General features: G+C 41.0%; 1 protein-coding gene across 7 annotated transcripts in view; it reads right to left on the bottom strand.

Moving 5' to 3' along the window:
• trip12 (thyroid hormone receptor interactor 12) overlaps nt 1-24,937 on the bottom strand; it is a 27,674-nt gene extending 2,737 nt beyond the window's left edge. Inside the window, exons 1-39 of one of the 7 annotated variants that reach the window (XM_020618182.1) lie at nt 24,802-24,937; nt 21,504-21,650; nt 21,070-21,195; nt 20,075-20,868; nt 17,271-17,376; nt 16,393-16,529; nt 16,077-16,160; nt 15,511-15,606; nt 15,267-15,418; nt 13,077-13,112; nt 12,853-12,948; nt 12,668-12,760; nt 12,405-12,566; nt 11,919-11,987; nt 11,623-11,788; nt 11,109-11,226; nt 10,470-10,626; nt 10,081-10,234; nt 9,395-9,623; nt 9,177-9,295; nt 8,413-8,620; nt 7,754-7,854; nt 7,129-7,303; nt 6,900-7,041; nt 6,478-6,669; nt 5,885-6,036; nt 5,651-5,808; nt 5,351-5,424; nt 4,905-5,104; nt 4,290-4,417; nt 3,778-3,929; nt 2,787-2,929; nt 2,485-2,641; nt 2,132-2,230; nt 1,908-2,022; nt 1,460-1,614; nt 977-1,141; nt 480-644; nt 264-377 (exon numbers count right to left, since the gene is read on the bottom strand). In XM_020618182.1, coding sequence (XP_020473838.1) covers nt 264-377; nt 480-644; nt 977-1,141; nt 1,460-1,614; nt 1,908-2,022; nt 2,132-2,230; nt 2,485-2,641; nt 2,787-2,929; nt 3,778-3,929; nt 4,290-4,417; nt 4,905-5,104; nt 5,351-5,424; nt 5,651-5,808; nt 5,885-6,036; nt 6,478-6,669; nt 6,900-7,041; nt 7,129-7,303; nt 7,754-7,854; nt 8,413-8,620; nt 9,177-9,295; nt 9,395-9,623; nt 10,081-10,234; nt 10,470-10,626; nt 11,109-11,226; nt 11,623-11,788; nt 11,919-11,987; nt 12,405-12,566; nt 12,668-12,760; nt 12,853-12,948; nt 13,077-13,112; nt 15,267-15,418; nt 15,511-15,606; nt 16,077-16,160; nt 16,393-16,529; nt 17,271-17,376; nt 20,075-20,868; nt 21,070-21,195; nt 21,504-21,601 — 5,787 coding nt within the window. In that variant the 5' untranslated portion in view covers nt 21,602-21,650; nt 24,802-24,937. Of the gene's footprint in view, nt 1-263; nt 378-479; nt 645-976; nt 1,142-1,459; nt 1,615-1,907; nt 2,023-2,131; nt 2,231-2,484; nt 2,642-2,786; nt 2,930-3,777; nt 3,930-4,289; nt 4,418-4,904; nt 5,105-5,350; nt 5,425-5,650; nt 5,809-5,884; nt 6,037-6,477; nt 6,670-6,899; nt 7,042-7,128; nt 7,304-7,753; nt 7,855-8,412; nt 8,621-9,176; nt 9,296-9,394; nt 9,624-10,080; nt 10,235-10,469; nt 10,627-11,108; nt 11,227-11,622; nt 11,789-11,918; nt 11,988-12,404; nt 12,567-12,667; nt 12,761-12,852; nt 12,949-13,076; nt 13,113-15,266; nt 15,419-15,510; nt 15,607-16,076; nt 16,161-16,392; nt 16,530-17,270; nt 17,377-20,074; nt 20,869-21,069; nt 21,196-21,503; nt 21,651-23,325; nt 23,439-23,746; nt 23,831-24,245; nt 24,377-24,524; nt 24,636-24,801 lie in introns of those variants that run through there. The other 6 variants (XM_020618187.1, XM_020618186.1, XM_020618183.1 and 3 more) reach the window with 6 other exon arrangements.
• Nucleotides 24,938-25,792: the final 855 nt, after the last annotated feature.

Here is a 25,792-nt window from a genome sequence, read left to right as displayed (position 1 = left end):
GCAATTAAAGAGGGTAAAACAGGGATAAAGACCAGAGAATACAAGCAGAATTTTTGTTTTACCAGTGTGTAAAAAGGACAAATGAATGCAGCTGTGTCAAATAAACTAATTCAAAAGAACGATTTTGAACATCGGTGAGCTGTGGCTACAGCGTATAACCTGGAAACAATGGTCCGTACTTAACACAATGTGCCAAAACATCTGAGAATGAAATGATTAAAGAAAAGATTACAAAGGAGAATAGTCAACAGAAAACCTCTTACTTCCTCTGGATAGAAGTACTGCAGGTGGTGCAAGGGGAAGACCGACTCAAACCCTTCCCTAAATGACTCAAACTGTCTGGACACGCCTTCGTTTAAAGTCCAGTACACCACCAACTAAAGAACAGGAGGAGAGAACAGATGAAGTGGCAAAAAAAGAGGTTAATGTTAAAAGGAGTAACGGTGGAAAAAAATTTAAACAAAGAGAACACTGCATACCCTAAGGTACTCCTCCAGGTTGTAGATTGTGACCGGAACATCTTTTCCACCCTTTTTCAGCTCAATGTTGGGGAATCCTGGGAGTGTGAAGTCCAAACCCAGGTCCTCCACTGAGCAGCCGTTCATGTTGAGGCTCTCCAGTGCCTGCTGTAGGGTCTCCCTAGTCTGATACACAAAAACACAAGTTAACCAGGAGATACACAAAGACAGTGACAGATTTGTTTTGCATGTTCCTTTATTACTTAGAATGAGTATAAGGTTTGACTTAAAGGAAACATTACTATGGGGAACAGTAGGTGAGCACTGCTAATGGCAGAATTTAAGAATTAAGACAGCAACAACCAAGTCCAATGTCAATGCAGATTAGAGCCGTTTTAATTTCTGCAGTGTTTACAGGACTACAATGGAGCGTTATCATGGACTTGGCGAGGCAGATGCTTTCATGAAATCTGTAACACCACTCGGAGAGTCCAGGACCACAGTGTGCTGCGATTTACCTGTGATCGGTCCTGTTCCAGCCTCTTCTTCTGGCGGATAATATCCTCCAGGTGCTGGATGGACTTGGCCACACCAGGATCAATATTCACCAAGTCATGGGAGCTTATAGACGTCTCATGCCGTAGCATCCACTTATAAAATGGCAGCCCCAGAGGGAGGTCCAGCTAGAAAACGGAGAGAGGAAAGTGATATACAAAGTCAGTTAAAATAGAAACACACTGTACAACATGTACACTAAAAGCTATGTAAAGGTGTAAATGCTACAACATGTAGTGGACTTCGGATTTGGCTGGAAACATGCTCAATGACAAATGATTCAAAAATGAATAAATCTATAATGAAACTAAAGGACTGTTGTTGAAATATGAAAGATGCATCTTATTCCCATTATGCCAACACCTTGATTATGCTCGACAGTCTCTACTGCAGCATTTTTAGGTCTGATTAATGCCTATGCAGACTAACAACAAAGAAGTCATTACCAGTCTGAAGTCCATAATGGCTTTGGCCATTAGCTTTCCCAAGAAACGGAACTTCATTTTGATTTTGGCTATGTGTGCTGGTTTGGTTGTCCTGCCGAAGGGAACGGCAAACAGTCCTCTAGTGCTGAACATGTACTTGGTCCCCTCTTGGCTTCCTGTTGTGCAGAGACAAAGGTATGGTCAGTGTAAATCATGTAATGTTGTTATAAACACCTTCAAAAAAAAAAAAAAGAACATTAATATTTTACATTGTCCAAATCATATTTAAATGTAATAACTTGAATCAAAGGCCCACCAATGAGGCAATGAGGACATTGGTAAAATGCATATTTGGCCATAAAGACATCATCCCAGACAAGTGATTAGTATGAGACAAAGTTCACTGTGGCAGGGCCTCGGTTGTATAAGATACTTTTCATCATATCCTGTTTGTGCCTTAATGTGATACCTTTAGGATTGGCCAGGGTGACCTCTTCACCTCTCCACAGGCCAAGGTCAGCCCGCTGGAGCTCCTGAGACACCAGAGCATAGAACTCCAAAGTGGGGCCAAGACCAGTGCCGACCTGAAAGACGACAAAAATTAGACTTCAAAAAAAGCTAAAGGAAAAGAATGTTATTTCACAAAAGTTTTTGTCTTGGCATGATTCAAATATCTGAAACTGAAAAAGGTACCTCGTTCTCGTACTGAATCTCCAACATTGCCCTGGAACTGCCGAGGTCTTGCATCACAGACTCAGCCTGTTTTAGCAGCTCATCGCGGTTTATCGTCCTCTGATTACACAAGACGGGAGGAAACAAAGGTTGTTAAAGTCAAGTCAGACGAAATGTTCCAAAGTGATTAAAAACAAAAATGCAAATGGTACTAAAATATCAATGTACTTTAGTGAAATTTATAATTTGTATTCTTCTTCATATTATTTCTATTATACCATCCCCGCTCACACACAATGCAAACTGTTGACCATGTATAAGTGGTTTCCATTAAATGTTACAGTTTGTATATACTTATGGCAGCAACGCAACACCTTTTTTCTGTCAAGACGTGGTGCAACTCTGCTGTCCTGAGAGTCTGACTGGTTGATCTCAGGGTTTGTATCCAGTAGGCGTTGCATGGCTCTGTCACGATCAAAGGCAGTGACATAAAACAACATCTGCCGGGTGTCGAAGGGGAAAAAGAATGGGCTGTAAAGAAAAAAAATTATTTTTCTAAGAACCAAGTTACATTAACCAGCCATGTCAATATCAATGATCATTTTGTAACCAAGCTGTACAATACAAGTCAAAAATCAAAGACCCTTCAGTCAAAAGTACAGTATGAAACACTGACCAGGTCTTTCCAAGTTCAATGAGCCAAGTAGGAATATTCCCTGTCATGATGACCAATGGGTCTTGCAGCTGACGATTGGCTTTGGCTGTCAGTTTACTGTTGATGAATTCGCTGGTGGGGATAATTTCCTTACATACAGCATTCTGCAAACAACCAAAAATATTCATGTTACATGTATATTTTATGTTATGAACCTATGAAAAACACTGAATACATTAAGGGCTGGAACAATACATTTAGGCAAAACTAGAAATGGGGACAATATTTTCATTTTAGTAATTAAGGAATATTAAAATGCATCTGTATTTGTGTATATTTATACAACTCTCTCTAATCTCACAAAGTTAATTACCAAAAACACAAACTTGAGGTGGGCACATACTTAACTGCTGCACTGATTATGAATGGTATTTGGATGTGATGACTGATCAGGCCCAGTTAGACTGAGTCGAGCCCAGTCTGGGTCAGTTGTTGTTGACACATGGTAACAACACACAACAAATGATAACCATAAAGTTTCAAGAACGGACCGGACTGTAGTGTCAGAGTGCAGTGGACAAGTGATGTGGAGGAAAAACTGACAGAAGGACAAAAGCCTTTACAAGCTGTACAGTCTTAACTGTCCACATCTCTCATATTTGTTTTGACACCAGGGCACATGAGAATTGGTGTGATCTTGTGAGATTTACAGACTCAGCTGCCGCCAGAACAGTGCTGTCCACAGAGATTGATCAGTCGTTACACCTGTGCTCCTTCCTGACTGTCTACAACTAAAAATCTTTGCAAATTGGTGGAAACAGTCAAGTGTGGCCTGTTCAGTTTCAGGTTTTAAGTGTGTGCCCACCTTTAGAAGAGTCGCAGCGTTCATATCTAAACTCGATCACTAATTTTAAAAGTGAGATTTCAAGGCATCATTAAGGCTACTTGGACAGAAACAAACCACCACACAGCTGCTCCTATTGCTTCATATTTGACTGGGAAGAAGACTTACATCATACAGGTAGAACCAGTATCTACTGATGGAGTGCAGGACCCTCAGCAGCAAATTGACCCCTAAAGAGGGGTCATCAAAGGTTATGGTCTCTGGTGGCTCCGAAGTGAGGTATGTCTCTAAGGGACTGATGACGCTGGGACACACGCCATCTGCAAGTGATGTGAACCAATGGCAGAAATGAAGTTGACTGCACAGATTCAGACTTGTGTCTGTGGGATTTCAACACATGCTTAGAATATTGTCTTCTTGGTCTGGTCACTCTTCTGCTTTTTGATTTGTAAGCATCACAACTAGGCATTCCTCAGTTTAAAACATAATTCCTGAGGACATATGCTGACAATGTAAAACCTGAAAACCACTTTGTTATATATATTTAAAAAAAAAAAAATTTCAGCAGATACAACAGGTTTCTGGTTAAATACGTAGAGGACCAGCAGCTGTTGTTTCTAGTTAGCAATACAGAAACTAGTTTGAGAAACCATTCACTATGAGACATTTAAGCTTCTCACCATGCCACAGCTCATCCTGCTTCTTGGCATTGCGAGGTGAGGTTTTAGTGGGAGCGGTCTGGGCTCGACCCCTCTTTCCACCCACAGCATCTTTGCTGCCATCCTCATCCTCTCTCACAGGCTTATACCTGTCAGGAAACAAGACAGGAAATTCTATGTGCTAATGCCTGATGAGCATATATTCTTCAAGGTTTGAGCCACATCATACTCTTTCTAAATGTATACAGTCTTTCTGGATTCAGGACCTAAACATGAAAGAGGTATACGTGTGTTTTCTGGACATTGATCGCTTCAGCTCTATACCTTTGTGACAAGACTGCTTATCTGAACATTTTAATCCAATCTGGTTGTAATTCCAACTAGTGGTTAGTACATGTGCCTATTACACCCTGTCATTTAACTGGCCACCGTATGTCTCAAAAATGTGGCAAATAAATCTGCATGTTAGGGACCACCTGGATCATTTGCTATTTCACTAACCTTTCAAGGACTGGCTATTAAGATCCAAACAATCAAATGTCAATATCATGCTCTTATGTTTCAAACGTAGCAGTAAAAATTAAGAATGTTGCAAGATGCAGAGCAAAAACATTGAAGCATAAAACCACATTTTACCATATTGTGTGTGTTTTGGTCCAGATGCCAGCTCGCCCAAGTGGGTTTGCCTCATCGTCTGTCGACTCCCTTTCTTCTTCTGCCTGAAGACTATACTGCCGTACAGCCTGGTATACTGTCATGTTGTATGGTAACAAGTGGTCACCAATGTAGAACTGTAATCTGTGACGCACACTGCCCGAATTCAGGAACTGTGCTGCCTGGGTAATCCAAAAAATTACACAGTGTATTAATAAAAATAGAGTTCTAGTTTGATTAGGTTCAATACATATACTGTACTTACACAGGCTGCACAAATAAATTAGAATTACTGCCTCGGTTGTACATCTCCTCCAACAAGCTGCAGTTTACATGCATGTCTGTTCAGACTCATAATATTTGCAGTGGAGACTTTGAAGGCCTCTGGCCATAAAACTGTCTTATTTGGCATAAATGGCATCACTTACCAGTGATTCATCTATTTCATCATCTGAACCGTCATCATCACTGTCTTCATCCTCTTCTCTAATTCGACCATACCCTTTACACACAAGATTTCAAATTAGCAACCAAACTGAGCAGCAAATTATAACGGCTAAAAGGACAACTGTTGGGCACCTGGACAATGTGGAAGCAAAACAGGCGCGCTAAGAGATAAACTGGCAGAGATAGGCAGCTGTCAGGGATAAGTGTGAACACTGAGGCAAGTTACAACATTTCTGGTCTAACTTTTCCCCATCTGCAAAGCTATGTGAGCAACCCCTGACCTCTGACAACAAGATATCTCTCAATGGCTTGCACCAGGGCCAGGGGGTCGATCTTCACAGGGCCACCTTTCCACTGTTTAACATTAGTGCAATCGGGGTGTCTCTGCAGCTGACACTTGAGCTGATGGGTGTTGAAGAACTTCAATGCCTGAGAGCCCCTGGAAAGAGAAATTCATCAAATTAAAAAAAACTGTAACTTAGCTCTCAGATATATAATTATATAAAGCCACAGACCTGCTGCCATTGCCGTTGCCACTGGGGAAGTCATGCACTTTGACAGGGAACTGTTCCATTTGGCTCAGACAGCTGTTCATCTTGTGCACCAGTGCCAGGTAAGGCCCATTCTCTGTTGGGTCTAGACGACCTATAGGCTCCATTCCTGGAACCTAAAAACCACATGGTAGAGGATAAAGAGGTTAAGATGACCAGTGACGACAAGGGACAGCAAACATGGAATATGACACCAAGGGGGGGATGCACCAAGAGATGTGTGTATTTAAAAGCTTATTAGACAAAAGCAGGGCACAGCACTTTATAATATGCAGAATGCTAGAACATTGTTACAGCAGCTATTTTATCTTCAGTCATAACAGCAGAAGTACAGTGCCCACGCCAATAATGTGGATTTGAAATGTTTGTGACTGGCCAGTGCAGGGTCACACTGGATGACATCACAATGGGAAGCAGTAAAAGCTGAACCAAATTCAACTTTTTTTACAGCATAACTCAGAGTCACTTTGAATTGGATCCCCTCCCATGCAAGAGCGAATGCGGCCTCAGGCAATGTTAACATTTTACTAGTTATACAACATGTTCCACTCTCTCACCGGACAGCCAGTAAACACATGAAGGAACCTCTTGAGCCGAACATCACGACTCAGCAAGTCCCTGTCTGTGCTGGAGGTCAGGTAGATCAGGAGCTGCTTTACCAGCCCACTGTGCTGGATCTCAAAAGATGACACATCAGATTCTGATACAATACTAGAGATCTCCACCAGGCATTCCATACCACCATCCACCTTGGAAATGAGAACAGCAGAAAAATGTCTCAGTACTAGTGTTCAACATTATTTTACACAGTCAATTTTACCAAATCAACAAACTTTCAGTACTTGTATCTCTAGGTGTATATTTATTCAACTTGCACTGCCAAAACCAGGAAAGCCTCAACAGTTGTATGTGTCCTTAAATTTCTAGGAAATGTTATGTGAAAACTGAAATTTAACAACAGGGTGAATCTATGTTTTACCTGCAGACTGAGCTGCTCAGTGGCTGTGCAAAGTCTCTGGAGTACATTCAGTGCAGGGTTGTTGCCATCCACATTTTCTGAGTTGAAGTAGCGCTCCACAAACTTTCCTGCCTGTTCTTTGATCCAGGCCTTTATTTTGTCTCTACAAACCAATCAAAGACATTTAAGTTATAAACTATCACACCCATAGCCAGTGGAGAAATCTTTCTCCAATAACTCATCTTGGTACCTGTTATTTGAAACTGAATCCTTGGGAGGTGCCCTTGCCAGGCCACTCACCCCCGCTGTACGTGAGGGCTCTGAGTTGGCATTGTTGGTCTGGGCACCCAGTTTGCCCCAGGTCTTGGGGTTGAGACTAGCCAAGAAGGATGATTTTGGTGACTGAGTACTGGTAGGGCTCTTGGCTGGAAAGAACCCAAAAGGTGGATGAGGATTTATTGATGGTTTAAAAAGGACCAAAATCACAAAATATTACAACTCATGACCATTCACATGTGGAATCATTGATAAACCTGCCAAAGCTGAAGCATTCAATCTGCTACAAGTTACTGAACAACAGAATCGGTTTTCAATCATATAGTTACAAAATGATACACTGATAGCTCAATGCCAATGCAGGCTTTAGTTAGTAAAGCCACATAATATTGCTACACCTGTGAGACTTGTCTGATAAAAGCTAACATTATTCTATATTCTATACTGGCATATTCATTTTATGAAAGAAGGGAGATGCTGTATGTGTTTTCTATTTTATGAAGGAAAAAGCACACTGGACAAAATTTTCTTTCATTTATCAAAATGTAACTAGTGGGGATCTTTACATCACGCAAACACTGACAGTAACACTGACTTACCCTGATTGTCTACTTTATCATCATCTCTTGGGGGAGAGTATTTGGGTCTTCTGGGCCCTCTTTTAGGTAGCCGTTTCCTCTTTAGGACATCACTTAACCGCCTTTGTGAGGGAGAAATAATTACTGTAATGCTCAAAAAACTATTTCCCCACTGATTAAACCAACAGCTGATAAACATGGATACATTAAAATATATTAAACAGTAGCATACATACACTGCAGAATAAATACACTAATAACATTTTTAGAGCTCCTCAAACTGTATTAGGTAGCTCAACATGGTATCCAAATGCAATTTGTGTTTGAGTTTAGTTTCTAGTGTGACACTAAATCGGGGCCTGTAAAGAAATTATATTTTAAAATTCTTCTGGGGGCGGCTGTGGCTCAGGAGGTAGAGCGGGTGGTTTCCTAACCGGAGGATTAGCGGTTCGATTTCCGGCTTGTCCAGTCAACATGTCGAGGTGTCCTTGAGCAAGACACTGAACCCCCAGTTGCTCCCGGTGATGTCACCAGTGTGTGAATGCGTGAGTGCTTGGGAGTGCGAATGGGTGAATGGCCGAATAATGTGAAAGCGCTTTGAGTGCTGTAAAAGCATAGAAAGGCGCTATACAAGTATAAGACCATTCTGTAAACAGTCAAACCATACAGGGCAAACTCACCCCTGTGGACTGAGGTCTAGTGAGTCATCCATGCTGTGCTGGTAGCTGGGTGAACCCAGGTCAGGGGTTGCATTATTAGTAGATGTGGTGGATGCAGTGCTGATGGTGGTAGTGCACAGGCTAGCAGTACCACTAGGACAAGCCTTAGGGGGACTAGTGACTAAAAAGCTCTCGGACTCAGCCAGGTTCTTCACCTGATGCATTACACCTGGAAGAGAAAGGAGAAAGATAGGCATTACTAATTGTTTATAGCCTTAAAAAAATAGCACAATACAGAACATCATTTTGTTAGTCAGACAAGGGTCACCTGGCTGGCAAATGTGGACAAGTGCAAAATGCAGACAATACAAGGAATAATGCACTGAAAAGGAAACACAAACAAAACTGGCAGAAAATGTATTTTTCTGCCAAAATGTTTACATGCAGGAAAACCACTTGCCTCGTGGACTTGTAAACCTTATACAGACAACTCTTATTTTGTCTATTGTGGAATGGGATCTTTAGTTGAAAAACAATATTTGTTTTTGGGGTGAATATCAACAGCTAAAGCATCTTCTGTTTGCCTATGCAAAGATAACACTTTCAGCTACGAAGTTTGCCAGTGAAGACAACCTAACATAAGGTGAAAGCTCTGTAACAACCATACAATGCTGTTGATCCTCACAGTATGTTTATCATGCATTTTACACTTGTCTTTCAATCGCTGAAGGTCTTCAACCCTAGTCATTTCTTCTGCATGTATGTTTCATGGGGTTTTATGGTACCTTCTCTTCTGAAATAGACACTGAAAACATCAGGCAGTTTCTGCATGAGGATCTCAGCCATCTGCAGAGAGCCCACTACAATCTTCAGGTCCTGGCTGGATAACATTGAGGCAATGTGACTGTAGAAATAAACATACAAAGAGGTAAAGGTCCATTTGCATTCACTAAGAGTACATCTGGTCAATGTTAACAGTAGCTTACAGCCCATGCACTTTTACCTGGACACAGCATGGTTCCTCAGCACATCCTTCAGCAGCTCTGCATCAGCAAAGTAGATGATCCTGAGGATGGCTCTAAGGCACTTGTGTCTGACAGCAGGGCCAGCTGATGAACTGTACACTTCATATAGGACCCCAAACAGAGTTTTGATAAAGCACTTTGCCAGTTCAGGGTCCTCCTTCATCAACTGGGCACGTGCATCTTCTCGGCGAACCTCCTGGTGACTCCCTGGATGCAGACAGTGGACAGGTCACGTTTATTTTCTCAACCACACGGTGATTGACGCAGTTCAGCTATTACTCAATGGAGAAGCCGTCTTAAACGTAAGAAACTGGGAAAGCAGCACCAACCTGCTAGAAACAAGCCCACAAACTTTCACTCCATAACTACATGGTATTTTACCTGATTATAACAAACACTGTAGTTAAAATTAAGCCTTCTCTTTTATGCTTATGTAACTGCATAACCTTTGGAATTGTGCCTCCCAGGTGATTACACCTGTCACCCTCCTCAAAAGAGCAGGCTACAAAATGTTCAGAGTAACCATTTACGACACCAGTCACTGAGAAGTAAATCCAGAGGATTTCAATGAGTCTTTCCATAATAACTTAAATGGGTCAACCCACCAAATGTTTTTGGTTCTTTTCTAAAATATAATACAATACATTTTGCACAAATCTATTACCTGTATTGGGGTTGGCAAGAGGATTAGGTTTCCTCTGGATACCACGTGCTGTTCCTGTGTCTTCATTGATCTGCTGCATAGAATTGAAGTCAATTGTGTACACACGGCCCAGGGTTGACAAGCTGATCTCATCCTCCCCATTCTGGTGGGCTGTCTGCAGGGCAAGAACCACATATAAATAAGTCTTTCAGCTGTGTGTGCAAATGAACAGAGATGGTGAAACATGATAAATGTCAATTAATACAATGCAAGATTTTAAAAACCCAAATAAATTGAACAGTTTGTTTCAATCACTGTTGAATATATCCAAATGTATATATGCAACAATGATGACTTCACCACACTCAGAGGTTTCATAAATATAGCATATAGGTGAGATGCATTTATACCTCAATGATGCGGCTGTCAATGCGGTTGTAAGGATGCCACAGCCCCCGGTCATCCCTCCACTGCCAGATTGCTCCCTCTGTCGTCTGGGCACTGCCCTTCTTCAGCATTACATCAACTGCAAAGATGCCCTCTCTAGGCAGGCAGGGCATCAGCTCACTGTAAAGAGAAGAGTGGTTCTGTTGATCAATCTATTCGTTCAGATTTGCAAAAAAGCTCTACATCACAATTATATTGTCCCCTATATGCAGAGTGACCAGGTCGCGTTGGACAGTGGTGAAATTGTGAGTGAGTCAATGAAACAAACAATTTTTTTTTTTAATTGTCAATTGATTTCTGTGGCAAAACAATTGCATTTGTGGTTCAAGGTCTGGGAAAAGTGGGAGTTACATTTGTGGCACTGCAGCAGGCCCATGTCAGTATATTTGATAAATTATGCTATCTGTTAATTTCAAGAACATTTTACAGACTTTGAAGTCTTGTCATATCAGTTATAAATTTCAAGTTCAGTAAACAATTTTTCTTGCTGGCATCATAATTTACAGGGTTGGTGCCTGCCAATTCCCAATATTTTTGCTATATTAGCCAGTGTGATCTTAAGCCATGCAATCATGAACATAAGACAAGCACGCAGATGTTACCATATCAGGGAGGTCAGTTCATAGAGCTCCTGGGGGCTCCGGGGTACCAGTTCAATCTGCTCCTGGCAGCTGCCATTTGATGCACCACACAAGAGGAAACGCAGGGTTTCTGCAATGTCTGGAAAAGTAGCACCAAGACATTTTTGTTGTTAGTCTCCCTGTTACATCCTTAACACAATATTCCTACACTACTGCTAAAAGTCTTTTAAGTCAAAAAGGAATGCAAATTTAGATTCAGTCAATTAGATGTGAGCCGATGCGGACTGACATGAATTTGGGCTAGATTGTGTAAATTAGGGTAGATATGCTTACTTAAGTTGAAAATGTTTTGAGATTTATAGGAGTTGTTACTTGGATACAAGTTAAATTCTGCACGGTCAAACCTTTTAGCTGTGTGGCAAATAAAAGGACTGCATAAACATTTGAATTCAAAAAATAAAATGAAAGGAAAATAATAAGCGAGTTGCAAAAATGTTAACCTTGGTGTGTGTGTGTGTGTGTGTGTGTTACTCACTCTGTTTCATAAGCTGGACTGCCAGGCAGGGACAGTTGGAGCACATAAGGGAAAACATGCGCACAACCATGATGAACATCCCAGAGCTTAGTACAGGAGGAGTTACTACCAGCAGCTGCTGAATGTTTGTCAACAGGTCCCGGGATGCCACTTCCTGCAGCAAGTTCTGTTGATTTAAACACAGACACATACATGCACATTATCTGGGGCGTTGGGTGGCAAATGGAGAAGATAATGGCAAGCAACACAAATAGTAAACAGTGTTAAAGGATAAAAAAAGATTACAAGGTACAAACCTCTTCATGTTGAAAGTTGTCCACCAGCCTGGCGAAACAGAGACAAGTGCTTTCGACGGATTTTTTATCCTGAAAGGGAGTTAAATAATAATAAATACAGCCATTAGCCAATCTTTACAATAGGTAACACTGACAGTAATGTTCTAAGACAAATTAAAAGCACCAGTGTATAGAGACTGTGATATAGAGGATTAAACACCAAAGTACTGAAGCAAACTCAGAACATTCATTTATTGCCCCTCTAAATTAATGTAATTCCAGGCAAACTCAATGTGCAATTGAACCACGCCTCCTTGTCTAATAAGATGTTTGACAGCTTCTCTAACTAGCTCATTTCCAGATTTGTCAAAGGGTCTCTGCTTAGTAAGCTGCATGACCCTCTTATACTCCTGCAGCTGTACTAAAACACAAAATCTGCACCATTTCACTGTTTGAATTTGTAACTGTGATGCTGCATTTTACAGTTCACTGTTGTCTGACACATACCTGGTGTGTGAGTCTCTGAGTCAACAGTGGCAGAGAATCTGCAACAAAGTGGAACTCGTCTGGAGTAATGCTCTGGCAGCAGTTGGCTGCAATGGCCAAGGCATTCCTTTGAGCATTGATGCTAAAGAACTCTAGGTACAGGAGGCAGTCAGCGAGCCCACCCTGTGAACAATGGCATAAAATCATTGTGGTATACTGTATAATTGTGGCGACGAGAGAGGATAATTTAAGGTTACGACAAAAACACAAGGTGCAACACTTACAGCCTGCAAAATGGCTTTGCTGTGTCGCCTTGACAACATCTCCAGAGCAGTCAAGGCCTGCTCTGCTACGTCAATGAACTGGATCACCTGAAGCTGAATGCAAGAATGGTTGAACGAGGCATTAGCATATCCATAGGCTACCATTAACAAGTGATTAGGGACAGATATAGAGTACTGTGACTTACCTTCTCCAGGAAGACAGGAATAGCATCGACCACCACAGCAGAGGATCTAGGGAGTGCCTCCATCATATATGTAAGTGCACGAGAGGCATGATTCATCTGTGTCCACAGATGAAGGCATGGTTAAAGAAAAAAAAGTGGCATTACAAAAAAAAAAAAAAAAAAAAAAAAAGAAAAATCAAACAAAGACAATTACAGGTACAGGTATAGAAGTTCATTATACTCACAATATCAAAGTTATGCTCCATTTGTAACAATGTAATCTGTGAAAGAAGGTTGAGAGTATAAGTATGGAACTGGATTGGTGGCACATCAAATATTACACAGGAAATGTTTAAACAGTTTTCATTTTCCCAGGAACTGATGATTTTCCTAAGGTGTTTTCAGAGTGGAGTAACTGTTTCATAGTTCTTAGAACTGATGTACAAAGTTAGTTTCTATGTGTCCAAACCGCAGGAACTGAAAACGACAGTTGTTAGAATGCCTTCCTGAGGGACATTAGTTACTTCTTCAGGGTAGTAGCACAACAGGAACCATGAGTGGCATAGGCGTACATCGACTGCAGTACCGCTGTCATTTTTTAAAAATGCATTAGCCCTGTAAACAATAGCAATCAATAGCCATCGCCAGTGGCATGGGGAGCTGCAGTCTACCAACAGAAGCCTCTGCAGAGGGTTAGTGGTTTCTTATATGACTAACATTACCAATATATAAACAAAATATTTACAGTCACTATAAGAGCTGGGCAATAACGCCAAAAAATGCTTTCCCTATATTGATGAATAATGATAATTTGATATACTGTACATACAGTCACAGCCAAAAATATTGGCACCCCCGTGTTTGTTGGATAACCCACCACTTCTTCAAGAAAATTGTTGTAATAACAAATTCTTTGGTATTCACATGTTTATTTCTTTTGTTTGCATTGGAACAACAAAAAGCTGAGAAAAAAGCCAAATGTGGTACATTCCACACAGAGCTCCAAAAATGGGCTGGACAGAATTAGTGACACCCTCAACTTAATATTTGGTAGCACAGCCTTTGGGCAAAATAACTGAAATCAATCACTTCCTGTAACCATCAATGAGTTTCCCACACCTCTACTGGAATTCGGGACAAGGTCTTAGATTTGAAGGGTTCCTTCTCCCAAGTGCTGAATGTGAACAACTTGTTTACAAGACAACACTACAAAGTAGTACCTATTCATTTGAAGCAAAGAACTGCTGTTTGCTGAACCCTAAATAAATCAAGATAAATCACACCTTAACACCTCAGAGCAGAGACTGACTTGTTGCTACACATACTGCACACTAGTACTGATACTTCCTTTTATGTACTAAAAAAAATTATAAAATAAAAATGTACTGGCTTTATAAAATGGTATAAATTAGAAAGATTTGACTTTAAAAAATGTTTTTAAAAATCACAAAAATTCTGTTTCCTATTACAAAAAAAGCCTGCTTCAGGCGTCTGTCGATATTTCTAGAGGTGCAAAAGAACACAAAAGCAAATACCAAAATTAGAATCATGACGGTTTTACAGTGGACATTTACATTTGCTGCTGGGGTTTGACTGTCGAGGGGAAGGCTTGTTTGCAAGCTTCGCTGCTAGTGCTAGCAGTTTGGCACCAGAGAATTTAGCTTTCTGTGTACTCTGACGTGACACTTCTTCAAATGGTGGAAAAGATTTGTTGTGTTTCTAATCTTTGTCGGTAGAGGTTGCCTGCATATCTTGCAGCAAAAATCATTCTACAGCTGATCCTACTTTAAAAATCCAAACTATTCTCAAGTGACCGATGTTGTGTTTCCTCTCTTTGTAGCAATTTCCTCTTCTGCTGCCACCTGACTTTCCTTGTAGTGCTCATTTCCTCCCCTTTTTTTTCCCCCCCCCCCCACCCTTGTTTTGGTCCTACATGTGCTGGCTGCATAGCGCTATTGCTTTAGCTTGATTGGGTCAATGTGCATCACGTGCACAAACAACCTAACAATGCAGAAAAAATACTTTTACTGATTGGAAATTACTCATATGTTTATCATTGTCACTGAGGGAAATTTTATAGCAATAAATACGAAGATTGTTTTTAAAATCGGCCCGTCTTACTCACTGTGTTAATAGTTGTAAGCTTCCTGGCTAATCACTAAAAGACAGCCAACTTTTAGTGTTATGTTACTTCGGGGTTCCTACAATCAGTGCTAATGTAAAAAAATTTTAAAACTGTGAAGGTATGTAGTATCAGAGAGCTCCTTGGTGCGGTAGTCCCTAAAATGTTTGGTCGAAAAGCACCTATATTGCACAAAGTGACACGGAAGCTACTTCAAAGGAAATTGTTTAGTTGTTCCATAGCTACATGTATACAGAACATACAGTAACGTGTAACCACAGAGAGGTGAAAGGCCAAGTGGAAAATGACTTACCAAAGCAGGAACCACACTTTTGACAGGGAATCCACCAAGTGTTTCCTCATTTCCCATCACCAGCAGCTGGCACATCTCTATAGCAGCTTGGAGCTGCTGAGACTCATCACCTGTGGCCTGCAGGCCCTGCAGTAACTGCTGAGCCTTAGAGCCTGGAAATAGGGGTGCACAATTTCTTAACAGTTATTTAGAGCTCAATAAAATGTGAAGAACATTGATATGAGGGTAAGAAAGTTGCACTCACTGGCTCCACTGCCTATGGTCCTGTGAAACAGCTGTGACATGCGGGGTCCCAGTGGCCCAAAAAGATGTGGGGGGAGACCCCTGGCCTCCAGCAGAGCTACAGGGTTAAAATGGCAATGTTTAAAGAACAACTTTGGGGGCAGCTGTGGCTTAGAAGGTAGAGCGGGCCATTTCCTAACCGGAGGATTAGCAGTTTGGTTCCTGGCTTGTCCAGTCAACATGTTGAAGTGTCCTTGAGCAAGACACTGAACCCCCAGTTGCTCCCGGTGATAACACCGGTGTGTGAATGTGAGCATTTGTGAGTGCAAATGGGTGAATGGCCAAGTAGTGTGAAAGCACTTTGAGTGTGCTGTAAAGCTCTATACAACTACAAGACCATTTACTATTTAACTTCACAAAAGGTAAAACAGAGAGCTGTTATAGCATTTAAAAAACAAACAAATAAATAGCAGATATATGTACATTTGTTTTTTGCAGTATAATATAATTCCATGATGTACAAAATGAATGAATGACTGTACAGAATTTAGTAGGGGCTGACAGATGCACGACGAGGCTTTAACATACCTTGAAGTCTTCCCATTTCAGAGTCATCAGACTCACTCTCTCCAGAGGTGGTCATACCCACTGCTCCAGCAACTGAGCTTGAAGCTGAACACAAACATAAAAAGAAAAAATGTAATTCACAACAAACAAAGAAACAGTAAAGAAAGAGATCAGTCATCTTGATGGCCTTTTATGTTACCAAGGGAGTCTAAGACTCAAAGGTTTAATCCCCATTCAAATTAATGGGAAATTCTTAATTGTTAATGAAAAAACTTCCTATGGAGAAAACGGGTGTTTCACTGACAGACAAGAATTGAAAAAGTGGCATAATATGTACCTGAAGCCCCTTGTGATGCCTCATCATTGCGAGCAGCTGATGAGTTGGCCCCATCCTGGTTGTTGTCGGAGTCGGCCATTTTCTCTTGTCGGCGAGCGTCAGCTGCCCCGCGCTTGCCCAGGCCTGAGCCCCGCCGACTGTGATACGAGTAAAAAGATTGACAATGAGAGATAGAATAATCAAACTGATGTACCGTGGTGATTCCCATAGATAATGGTTATGCTATTTTAAATGTGGTCAGAGAATCAAAGCCAAGATATATTAAGAATCCTAGGAGCTGTTGATGCCAATTTAACAAATGCCCAGTCCTGGTAACCACAACAAGCAAAACACTTCACCGTCATTGAAAACAATCTTTTTTTTTTTTTTTTAAAGCCACCCCATAGTGGCTAGTGGCTATAGTCACTGCTTTAAATAAATATTAAGTACAATCACTTCCTGACTGACTTGATTTGGAGGTGTTAGTATTAGTAAATTAATTAAACTGCTACAGTTTAGATAACAGCAGCCAAAAACAATTTGACAAATTTTTTTGTCAGTATTTTGATCAGATATCAAATCAGAACCGATTCAACAAAAACATTAAAAAGACTAACTGGAAATTAAAAAAAATAAAATAAAATACCAGGACATCCCCAAAGAAAATGCATTGTTTGGGTCAACAGATGATGCTGACTGTTAAAACAATAAGAAATTTGGTTTAATACAGGAGACAGATGACTTTGGACTAGACTAAAGACAAGCAATGTTCCTAATATTTAGTCTGTTCACACTGATGCACACAAATTATGAAATCTAAGACAGTCAAATCTTGTGTACTTCTGCAAATATTAATATTAACACTACAGTCCAGGCCGAGTCATCACTGCGATTCGTACCTGGTGCTGGCACAGGAGCCCGTGGTCTTCTGACGTGTGCTCCGCCGAAAGCTGGGGAGCTCTGCTGGAGGAGACTCGCTGCGCTTCTTAGTGGATTTCCTCAAACCTACAGTGACAAAAACCAACACTGGTATCTCTTGACTGGACTGCATTCTCAAAGCATCATCAATCAAAACCACTGTTATACTTATGATTTGTAGACTAGACAATATGAAACATTGCCATAGCTATCATAACCATCATAAGCTCTTTTCAGACATTCAACATTGCTGGTTTCATCAGTCTGTTACAGTGATGGCTTTCTTTCATCCAGACACGGGTCACTTATACACTGATGTTCCTCATGGCGCCATTCAGGCATACTCACATCTGTGATGAGGATAGCAATTGTACAGTCATGAGATCACCATAATCTTGTGCATGCCTATTTGTTAATGCGACTGCATGCAGTTCAAACTTCTGCCATGTTGAAAGTTATATGTAAGTGGAAGCAGTGCATGTCTAAAAGGGCCTAGAGGAACAACAAGCTTCACAAAATATTAAAGTTTAATTATTAAACACAGCACCATACTTTAAATTTTTTTTCTTGCGGGGGGACTGTGTTACCACAACAAAGAACATCTAACTACATCATAAATAATGCTCAAGTGAAAAGTCTTGGTCAATATAACTGCTGGATGTTGTGTTAGGCTGCTTTATGTTAGTTTTCAGTATAGTAATGGCTCTAGTGTTGCCTGTTTAGAGCCCTCTACCAGTGACTAGATGGGTATTAATAGTAACCCAACTACTGCCTCATGACACGACAACCTTCATACTGAATCCATGACTCAATTCAGTAGTGCAAAAGAAATCATTTTATAAATTAAGACCAAACCAAATGAATCAAAGAACTATTATTTGACCTATTATTCCCTTTTGTACTTCATTTGACCTTAGCTTGGTGTTAATCGTACCTGGCCAAATAACAATGCCTAACACAAGAGTTTCCCAATGGTTCTAAATACAGCTCACATCATCTAAAGCCATTCAATCACAAATATTTGCCTCTTGTATAGGCTGCAGTAAAATTACTGCTAACAAGATAAAAATGGCTTTGTGCAATGGAAACTCTTACAAAAACTCTGAACACATGGAACAGCACTACATGATTACTCACAATTACAGCTGAAAGTAGCAGTCTGTGTGTGTAAAAGTTATTGGAGGTTGACAGATGAATATATCACAAAAGAGATGTTCGTTCCTCTTGTCAGAAGCAGCTTACGAGTCCTTCCCTGCCCTCAAACATACCCCTGGTCAGCTGGTGGGCAAGCACTCCAAACCCAGCTTAGGAGGGGTCTCTCTATTTGGGCCCAGCGCCCATGGCACAGAGCCCACCTCAGTTTCTATCCTGTCACCTATCATGTCTTGAACAGCCTGACTCCACACTGACCTAAACAGCTTACACTCACTGAACTACACATACACCAAATTTCTTCCATCTCTGTATCTGCGCTGAGTTCTGAAATTTCTCCCCTCTTCACTCTATCAAACCTCTATTCTTCAAAACTACAAACTAAAGGGCAGCTGTAGCATTGCTTATTGTTAACTTTCAGCATAACAAAAGTTAATTTTGTTGCCATTTTTTAGTTGACTGTCTAATAAACTTTGTTTAGGCTTATTTAAAATGCTTGCATGGCAGTTTGAGTTAATATAAAATTTAAAACTCATTGAGTTTTGTTAAATACCTCATTTTATTCTGTAATAATATGTTTTACCAAGCAAACTATGGTACCTGGCAAAGTATTTTTGGTATTGGTGCTACAGATCAACCAATAAATCATTATGGCTGCTATTTCTGTCCAATTCTTTACTTATGACAAATATGTATATTAGTGTATACACTACCAGTAAAGTTTGGACATACTTTCCCATTGAATTGAAGTGGTAGGTGAGCTTTTTTTTTTTAAATTACAACTATAAGATATTACTTTTAAACTCTCAAACAACTACCAGTGAAGTCATGACACTAAATAAGGACTATTCAACTAAAATATTTGACTCAAGAATACCTACCATAACTCATCTGCTTCACACTGATAACTGAGTGACCAGTAGTATTTATGTATTTAGCTATTCTCCAGTTTCAGGCTAGTGGTATTTAAGTCTGAAACCTGAGCCAGTTCATCAGCTCTGTGACGTCCACACACACACACACACACACACGAACTAGAAATGCTAGTCAAGACACACACAAACACACACACTTTTACTGTATGCAGTGCATCAGATTATTGCCAACTGTATACATGTACATTATGAGCTACACAGATAAAGGCAGAAGTTAAGCATTTATCTGTATAGTTTGCCTCTGTGGTTTACGTGTGCTGTCATGTCTCTCAACTGGGCAGCAGTTACACCAGTGGTAAGCAGCTGGGAGTGGTTAGCTTTTGTAACTGATGCGGTGACGTGTGCTTGGATAACAGGTCCTGTAACATTTAATCCCGAAGGTGTAACATTAATCCAAGTACACAAGAATAATATGCTGACCTTCTAGACACCATGCATAAACCTGCTTAAATCTCTTAAAAAAAAATTAAAAACCCATTAAAACAAACTCCCACATATTCAACCCTTCCATCACTATATGAGATATATATAAATTCAAATAGTAAAGACTATCAAATATTTTTGAAATGGTACCAAATAATACTGAATCACTGTCCCAACAAAAAGCTGTAAAAGGCATGTTTCACCTCAGACAGTGGCTTAAAATGGGTGTTTCTACTAGGAATAGAGGGGAACAATACACAGGTAATGTGACTCACTTGCTAGTTTAGCTTGTAATCCTGATGGCCCAGGTTTTGAGGTCTCAGTTTTAGATGATCCAGGCAAGGACAGTTTGGGTTTTGGCAGGTTGACTTTGGGGTTGAAACGTGCTGCCCACTCAAATTTTGAAGAGCTGGCAGGTTTTGCCTGCTCTTTGTCACGGGTACTGCGGCGTGGGGAGGGACTTGAGGCTGAACGAGAGCGACGTGCCTTTGTCTGATCTTTTCCCTGTTTGACACGGGCACCCTGCGTGGTGGAGCTGTTGGCGCCTGTGGTAGAGGAAGAGGAAGAGGTGGAGGCAGAGGAGGAGGAGTCTGTCACGTTGCTACACCCAGCTTTGGCTGAGGCGGCCGATTTAGACGCCAGCTTGGTGGGTTTTGCAGTTCTGCCCTCAGTACGATTGGGGAGGGAACCAGCGGTACTACTTAGACCGGGGAGAGAGTCTGCTTTCTTCCGTTTCTGGACTGGTGAGGCCCCTGTGGCCCCACTTTTCTTGCTCTGACCTCGACTTGAGGATACAGGTGGTTCGGAAGCAAGTGATCTCTTCTTGGACTTAGCTGGGCCCTTCTTGGTCTCTGAGGTATTCTCTCGGGGTGGGGGGAGTGATTTGGGCTTCTTGGCAGGGGTCGGTCCAAAGGTTAGTACCTTTTGGTCAGGAGCTTCGCTTCGCTTTAACCCTCGGGTGCCCTCACTCTTTGACTGGTGGCCTGGTCTCTCTTGTTCAGATGTCCCTGCAGCCTCCGGGTCGTCTTGCAACACAAATGAAGCCACGGACAGAGTAAGACTGCTTCTGCTAGGGAGCAAAAGAGACAACAATCTTAGAAAATTTCTGGAACTGTGGAAAGTCTTGAAATACAATGCCACATGTATTGTACTCATTCAGATTTAGAACTAAATCCAAAGTTGTACAATATGTATGACATTATTAGATAAAGTACAAACCCTACATATAGACATGCACACTACATAAGCACCAAGGAGAGAGGAGGGGTACCTTCTTGAGCTGTGCCCTCTGGACTGGCCAGTGGCTGAGCTGGCTGTGGCTTTGGAAGCCTTAGAATTAGGTCTTCTACTTTCAGGTGGGGAATTTGCTTTATGTTTTACCTGCTCTGACTGCAACCTGTAAGGTTGGAAATTAAAGAGCAAGCAACAGTGTGGGTTTCAGTAAATAAACTACATAATAGATTTTATCCATCCCCAAATCATTTTGCCTGAAAGCACCAGCATTCCCTGAGTAAATCACTATGTGGCAACATTAAAATAACACAATATAAGCTTCGTCTTTTATCAAAAAGGCCAATGTAACTATTCTGTATTAACTTAATTTGAATGAACTACACAAAAACACCCCTCTGTTTCCAACAAACTAGGCTTACTGCCTCTTTAGATCCAATTTTTTTACAAAAACTAAGTTTGGAGGTAGCTCACCTTCCTGCGACTGTGTGGTCTTGTGGCTGGGCCGCAGCAGTGTTCCTCTGTGAACGGCGCAGTGACCCCCCTGGATTGGAATTAGGCCGGTTGGACATTGGCACCTCTCTCCTGAAGGGACATACCCTTTCTAGACACTACCATTCACTGCAATCAAGAACAGAGAAACCACATAAGAACATTGACAATTTGCAATGGTGAACCTTGTATCTGTGCTCTCCTACAACCACTGGCTGTGGTTAAACACAGGTTGCTGAACCACAGGTGATAGAGCTGTTGCACCATCAACCTTACCTCTGTATCTTCTTTGAGATAATCAGAGAGGCACCATTAACTCATCAACTTTCACAAAAAAATTTTTATCAACACAAACTCCCACCAAAAAAAGCAACCTGTCATATTAATTACTTCAGAATTTGTGCAGGGGCATAAACATGCTGCCAGAAAGACCACACAAAGGGAACTAGGTGATTCACACTTAATATCATCAGAAACATTCAAATGTTGTTAGCAATCTACAGCGCATAAAGCTATGCATAAACTTATGAGTCAATAATTTGCTTTCCTTAAAAAAAAAAAACTGTTTATGTTCTCACAGCCGTCACACTTTCTCCAGTCTGCAAGCAGTCCCCCAATAAATCAACTTACATTTATGTGAATAACTTAAAAGTAATTCACTAAATTAATGTGAACATTAACTCTTACCACCTGTATCAAATTATAATATAATGCTTTTAAGATACAACACTTAATACAATAGGTCACCAATTTTGTTACCATGCATCAGGAGTACAGATTGGCCTATACTTTATAACTATCAGAGTATCCTACTAATCCTAAGTATCCTTGACTTGTATTTATTACACATTTGTACTTTTCTTTTAATCCCTTGACATGAGGGGCAAGTGACATTCCTTCGATCATCAGAATGTCACTTTGCAATATTTAAAAAAGCAACCCAAGAATAAAAAAAGTGCAAGATCACAGAAAGAAAAAAAAAAACCCAAAACCTATAATGGGACAGAAGTCTACAAAATAGGATTATCTTTCTAGTTTCAAAATCATAACATTAGTTGATGTAGCTGATATTCTTTAATATGGTCATAACAGATACAGTTTTTGTTATACATTGTAATAATCAATTTAGTAAGAATGTGAAAGAAAAGTATTTTAAAATATGTATAATTTATAGGGAATACTGGAACAATGACATTATGGTACTGGGAGAATGAGTGATATCATCTGAACAGACATGCAGAGGGATGGTTTTATCAGCTCATATAGAGCAATGAATCACAACGTCAATACTTTTTGCAATCCAGACAAAAACAGAATAATTGGGCAATTTCATCAGGGTATAATCGTGATGTCATTGATCATAAAAATACGCCACATTTGGCAAGCTAAGAGGGCCATTTTAGGCCTGCACTGACAGTGCATCCTTGTCTTTGTTTATTCGTCCTTTCTGATAACTGGTCCACTACACTGGCGTATAATGTGATTAGTTAAGCACATCAAATGTTGTGCAGCTTGAAACACGGTACAAAGTTTATTCTACTACACCTCTAAATAAACACAAGTGCCCAATTTTTATGCCCATGATTAGCAGAGGCCTGTATTTCTGACGTAGTTGTCTACCACCACCGACTAACGTTAGCATGTTTAGCCTCCGATATCCTAGCCAACAGTCTCATACGTTTTGACAGTAGCGCAGTAGCATCCATGTCTACACGGAAAAAGATATCCCACATTCCAAAAACCAAACGTGTAGCCGCTGGATAGTGAATATGGTGAAAACGCCAAAAGGCTAACAATTACATACCATGGATTCGTTAGTTAAAGTTACGTTGGCCAACGTAGCAGTGGTTACATGGAAACGCGCAGTTGGCGTAATGTTACCGGTGTCAACCTATTAGCTCCCTAACTATTCTTAAACGTACTACCAAAATTAAAACAGCTAAGATAACTTGTTTGTGAAATTTTGCTGGACAGCCGAGAGGGTCCTCTTAAGTGGCAAATAACGATTAGCTACGTTCACCTGAGATTAGCTACACATCAAAAATGGCAGCATCGACCGAACAGTCTTCCGAAAGCGGTTTAGGGTACTATAGCAAGCAAGCAAGCTACCAGTAAACCAGCGTAGCCTAACTTGGTATTCTAACTGCCATGACACACTGGTCTGAGTCTGACACACGATCAAGCTTAAAGAAAAATAAACATGCCTAGCAAGCAAGTTAGCTCACCTTCTATACTGTTTGATAGGATGATCAAATTATAAATTGCACAACTGTCAAGTCGACAAGTTACCAGGCAGATCAAGTATCACTCCTTAACAAACGTCACCGTCAATGTTGAGTACACAAGTACAGCTAACTAATGTTAGCTAGCTATCACTAATGTTTTCTAAGCTGATTTAAGGCCAATGCCTGCCTCACTACAAAGCTGACTAGCCTTTGGGCTAATATTCGCCAGACAAACAACTGGCTACGAACAAGCAGCGTGTCAGGAAATTATACAGTTCATATTTAACGTCGGAGTTAGGTTAAAAACACAGACCAAATGACGTCAAACATCTCATTTAGCTAGCTTCCGTTTTGCATCTAGACAAGAATGACAACTATCGAAGCTAATTATTAGCAAGCTAACGCTAGCTTAGCTAAACAAGACAGCGAAAGGTTCTTCAGTTAACGTTCACTCGCAAACAGTACGCTAAGTACACAGAAATAAACACTTGACCATTACCTGTAAAGGCTACTGTTACATGCCGTTCTTAGTCGGTCTAGCTGCCCGGTTAACAACAAATCACTGGCCTTATCAATGCCGAATTAGCCACTGCAGGGCAGTCACGTATCTGACGTTTAGCGTTGTCGAATCAAACAACAGCGTTATAGCAACTACCAGCTAACCTTGGCATGCAAGCTAATTAATATTAGCAAGCCCTGTTGTGGCTGGCTAAAGCTTTGCGAGCTTGACAGGGTGGTAATGGGACTTCTTTTACAAACAGCAGCTTCAACAACTCACGAATTCAGTCTTGTTGGAACATTTTTGTCAAAATTTGTTGAAATTTACTAGTTTTCCACCTAGCCGCTAGCACATTAGCAACAGCTAGCAAAAAGAAATGGCCTCTGATAGCTTCTTGACACAAAAAACAGGAAAGCAGGAACGGGAATCGAGAGATTTTAGCAACACGGAATCATAATTCATCCGACAAATTTCGATATTGAATGACCTCGGAGGTTTAAGAGGCTGTTGTCCATAATGTCACTGAAAAATTCTCGCGTTTGTATAATATTGTTACCTATTTGTTCCAGTGTTGTAGTTGTAACAGACAGTGCACCAGCTCCTCTTTTCTCACTCTCTCTAACATTGCCCGTACTAGTTTCACATCAGCTGAGGGACCTACAACTGCAATATACATCCGCGTGATTACTCCGCTCAGGGACTAGTTAACGCTACTTCTTATTTTAAGTCGGGGGACGAAGCAGAGTACAGGAAAGCCCGGTATGAGCTACAGAAGTCCATCACAGCTGCAAAGAGAACATACTTCCAAAAACTGGAGAGCTACTATATGAATAACAACAAGCGCAGTATGTGGCAGGGAATCCAGGCAGTCACAAACTACAGGAACAAATCAGCAAACATAGCCCCCCAGGACGCCACCCTCCCGGACAGCTTGTATGCGAGCTTTGACAGCAAGAACACAGACGCCCCCTCAAAATCCCCCTGCGACCCGGGGGACACTACTTTTTTTTAGGCACACACAGGTCCTGAAAGTCCTGAAACAGGTAAAACCCCATAAGGCGGCGGCACCAGACGGTGTCCCCCCCAGAGTGTTGAGATTCTGTGGGGATCAACTAGCTAGTGTGTATACAGACATCTTCAACCTGTCCTTAACCCAAGCAGTAGTTCCTCACATTTTCAAAGAATCCATTATCATATCGGTCCCTAAGACATCAGAATCAGAATCAGTCGCCATGAAGTGCTTAGAGAAACTGGTCCTCACACACGTTAATCACATGGTCCCGGACACTGTAGACCCCCTCCAGATTGCCTAGCGCCCCAACAGATCAGTGGACGATGTGACGGCTCTGGCTTTATTCCATACCCTGAAACACCTGGACAACAGCAATACGTACAGTGAGGAACAGAAGTATTTGAACACCCTGCGATTTTGCAAGTTCTCCCACTTAGAAATCATGGAGGGGTCTGAAATTCACATTGTAGGTGCATTCCCACTCTGAGAGACAGAATTAAAAAAAAAATTCAGGAAATCACATTGTATGATTTTT

This window comes from Monopterus albus, unplaced genomic scaffold, assembly GCF_001952655.1.
Source record: "Monopterus albus unplaced genomic scaffold, M_albus_1.0 scaffold202.1, whole genome shotgun sequence".
Lineage (NCBI taxonomy): Eukaryota > Metazoa > Chordata > Actinopteri > Synbranchiformes > Synbranchidae > Monopterus > Monopterus albus.
The sequence above is the reverse complement of the archived record's forward strand: the minus strand, read 5'-3'. Positions and strand labels throughout refer to the sequence as shown.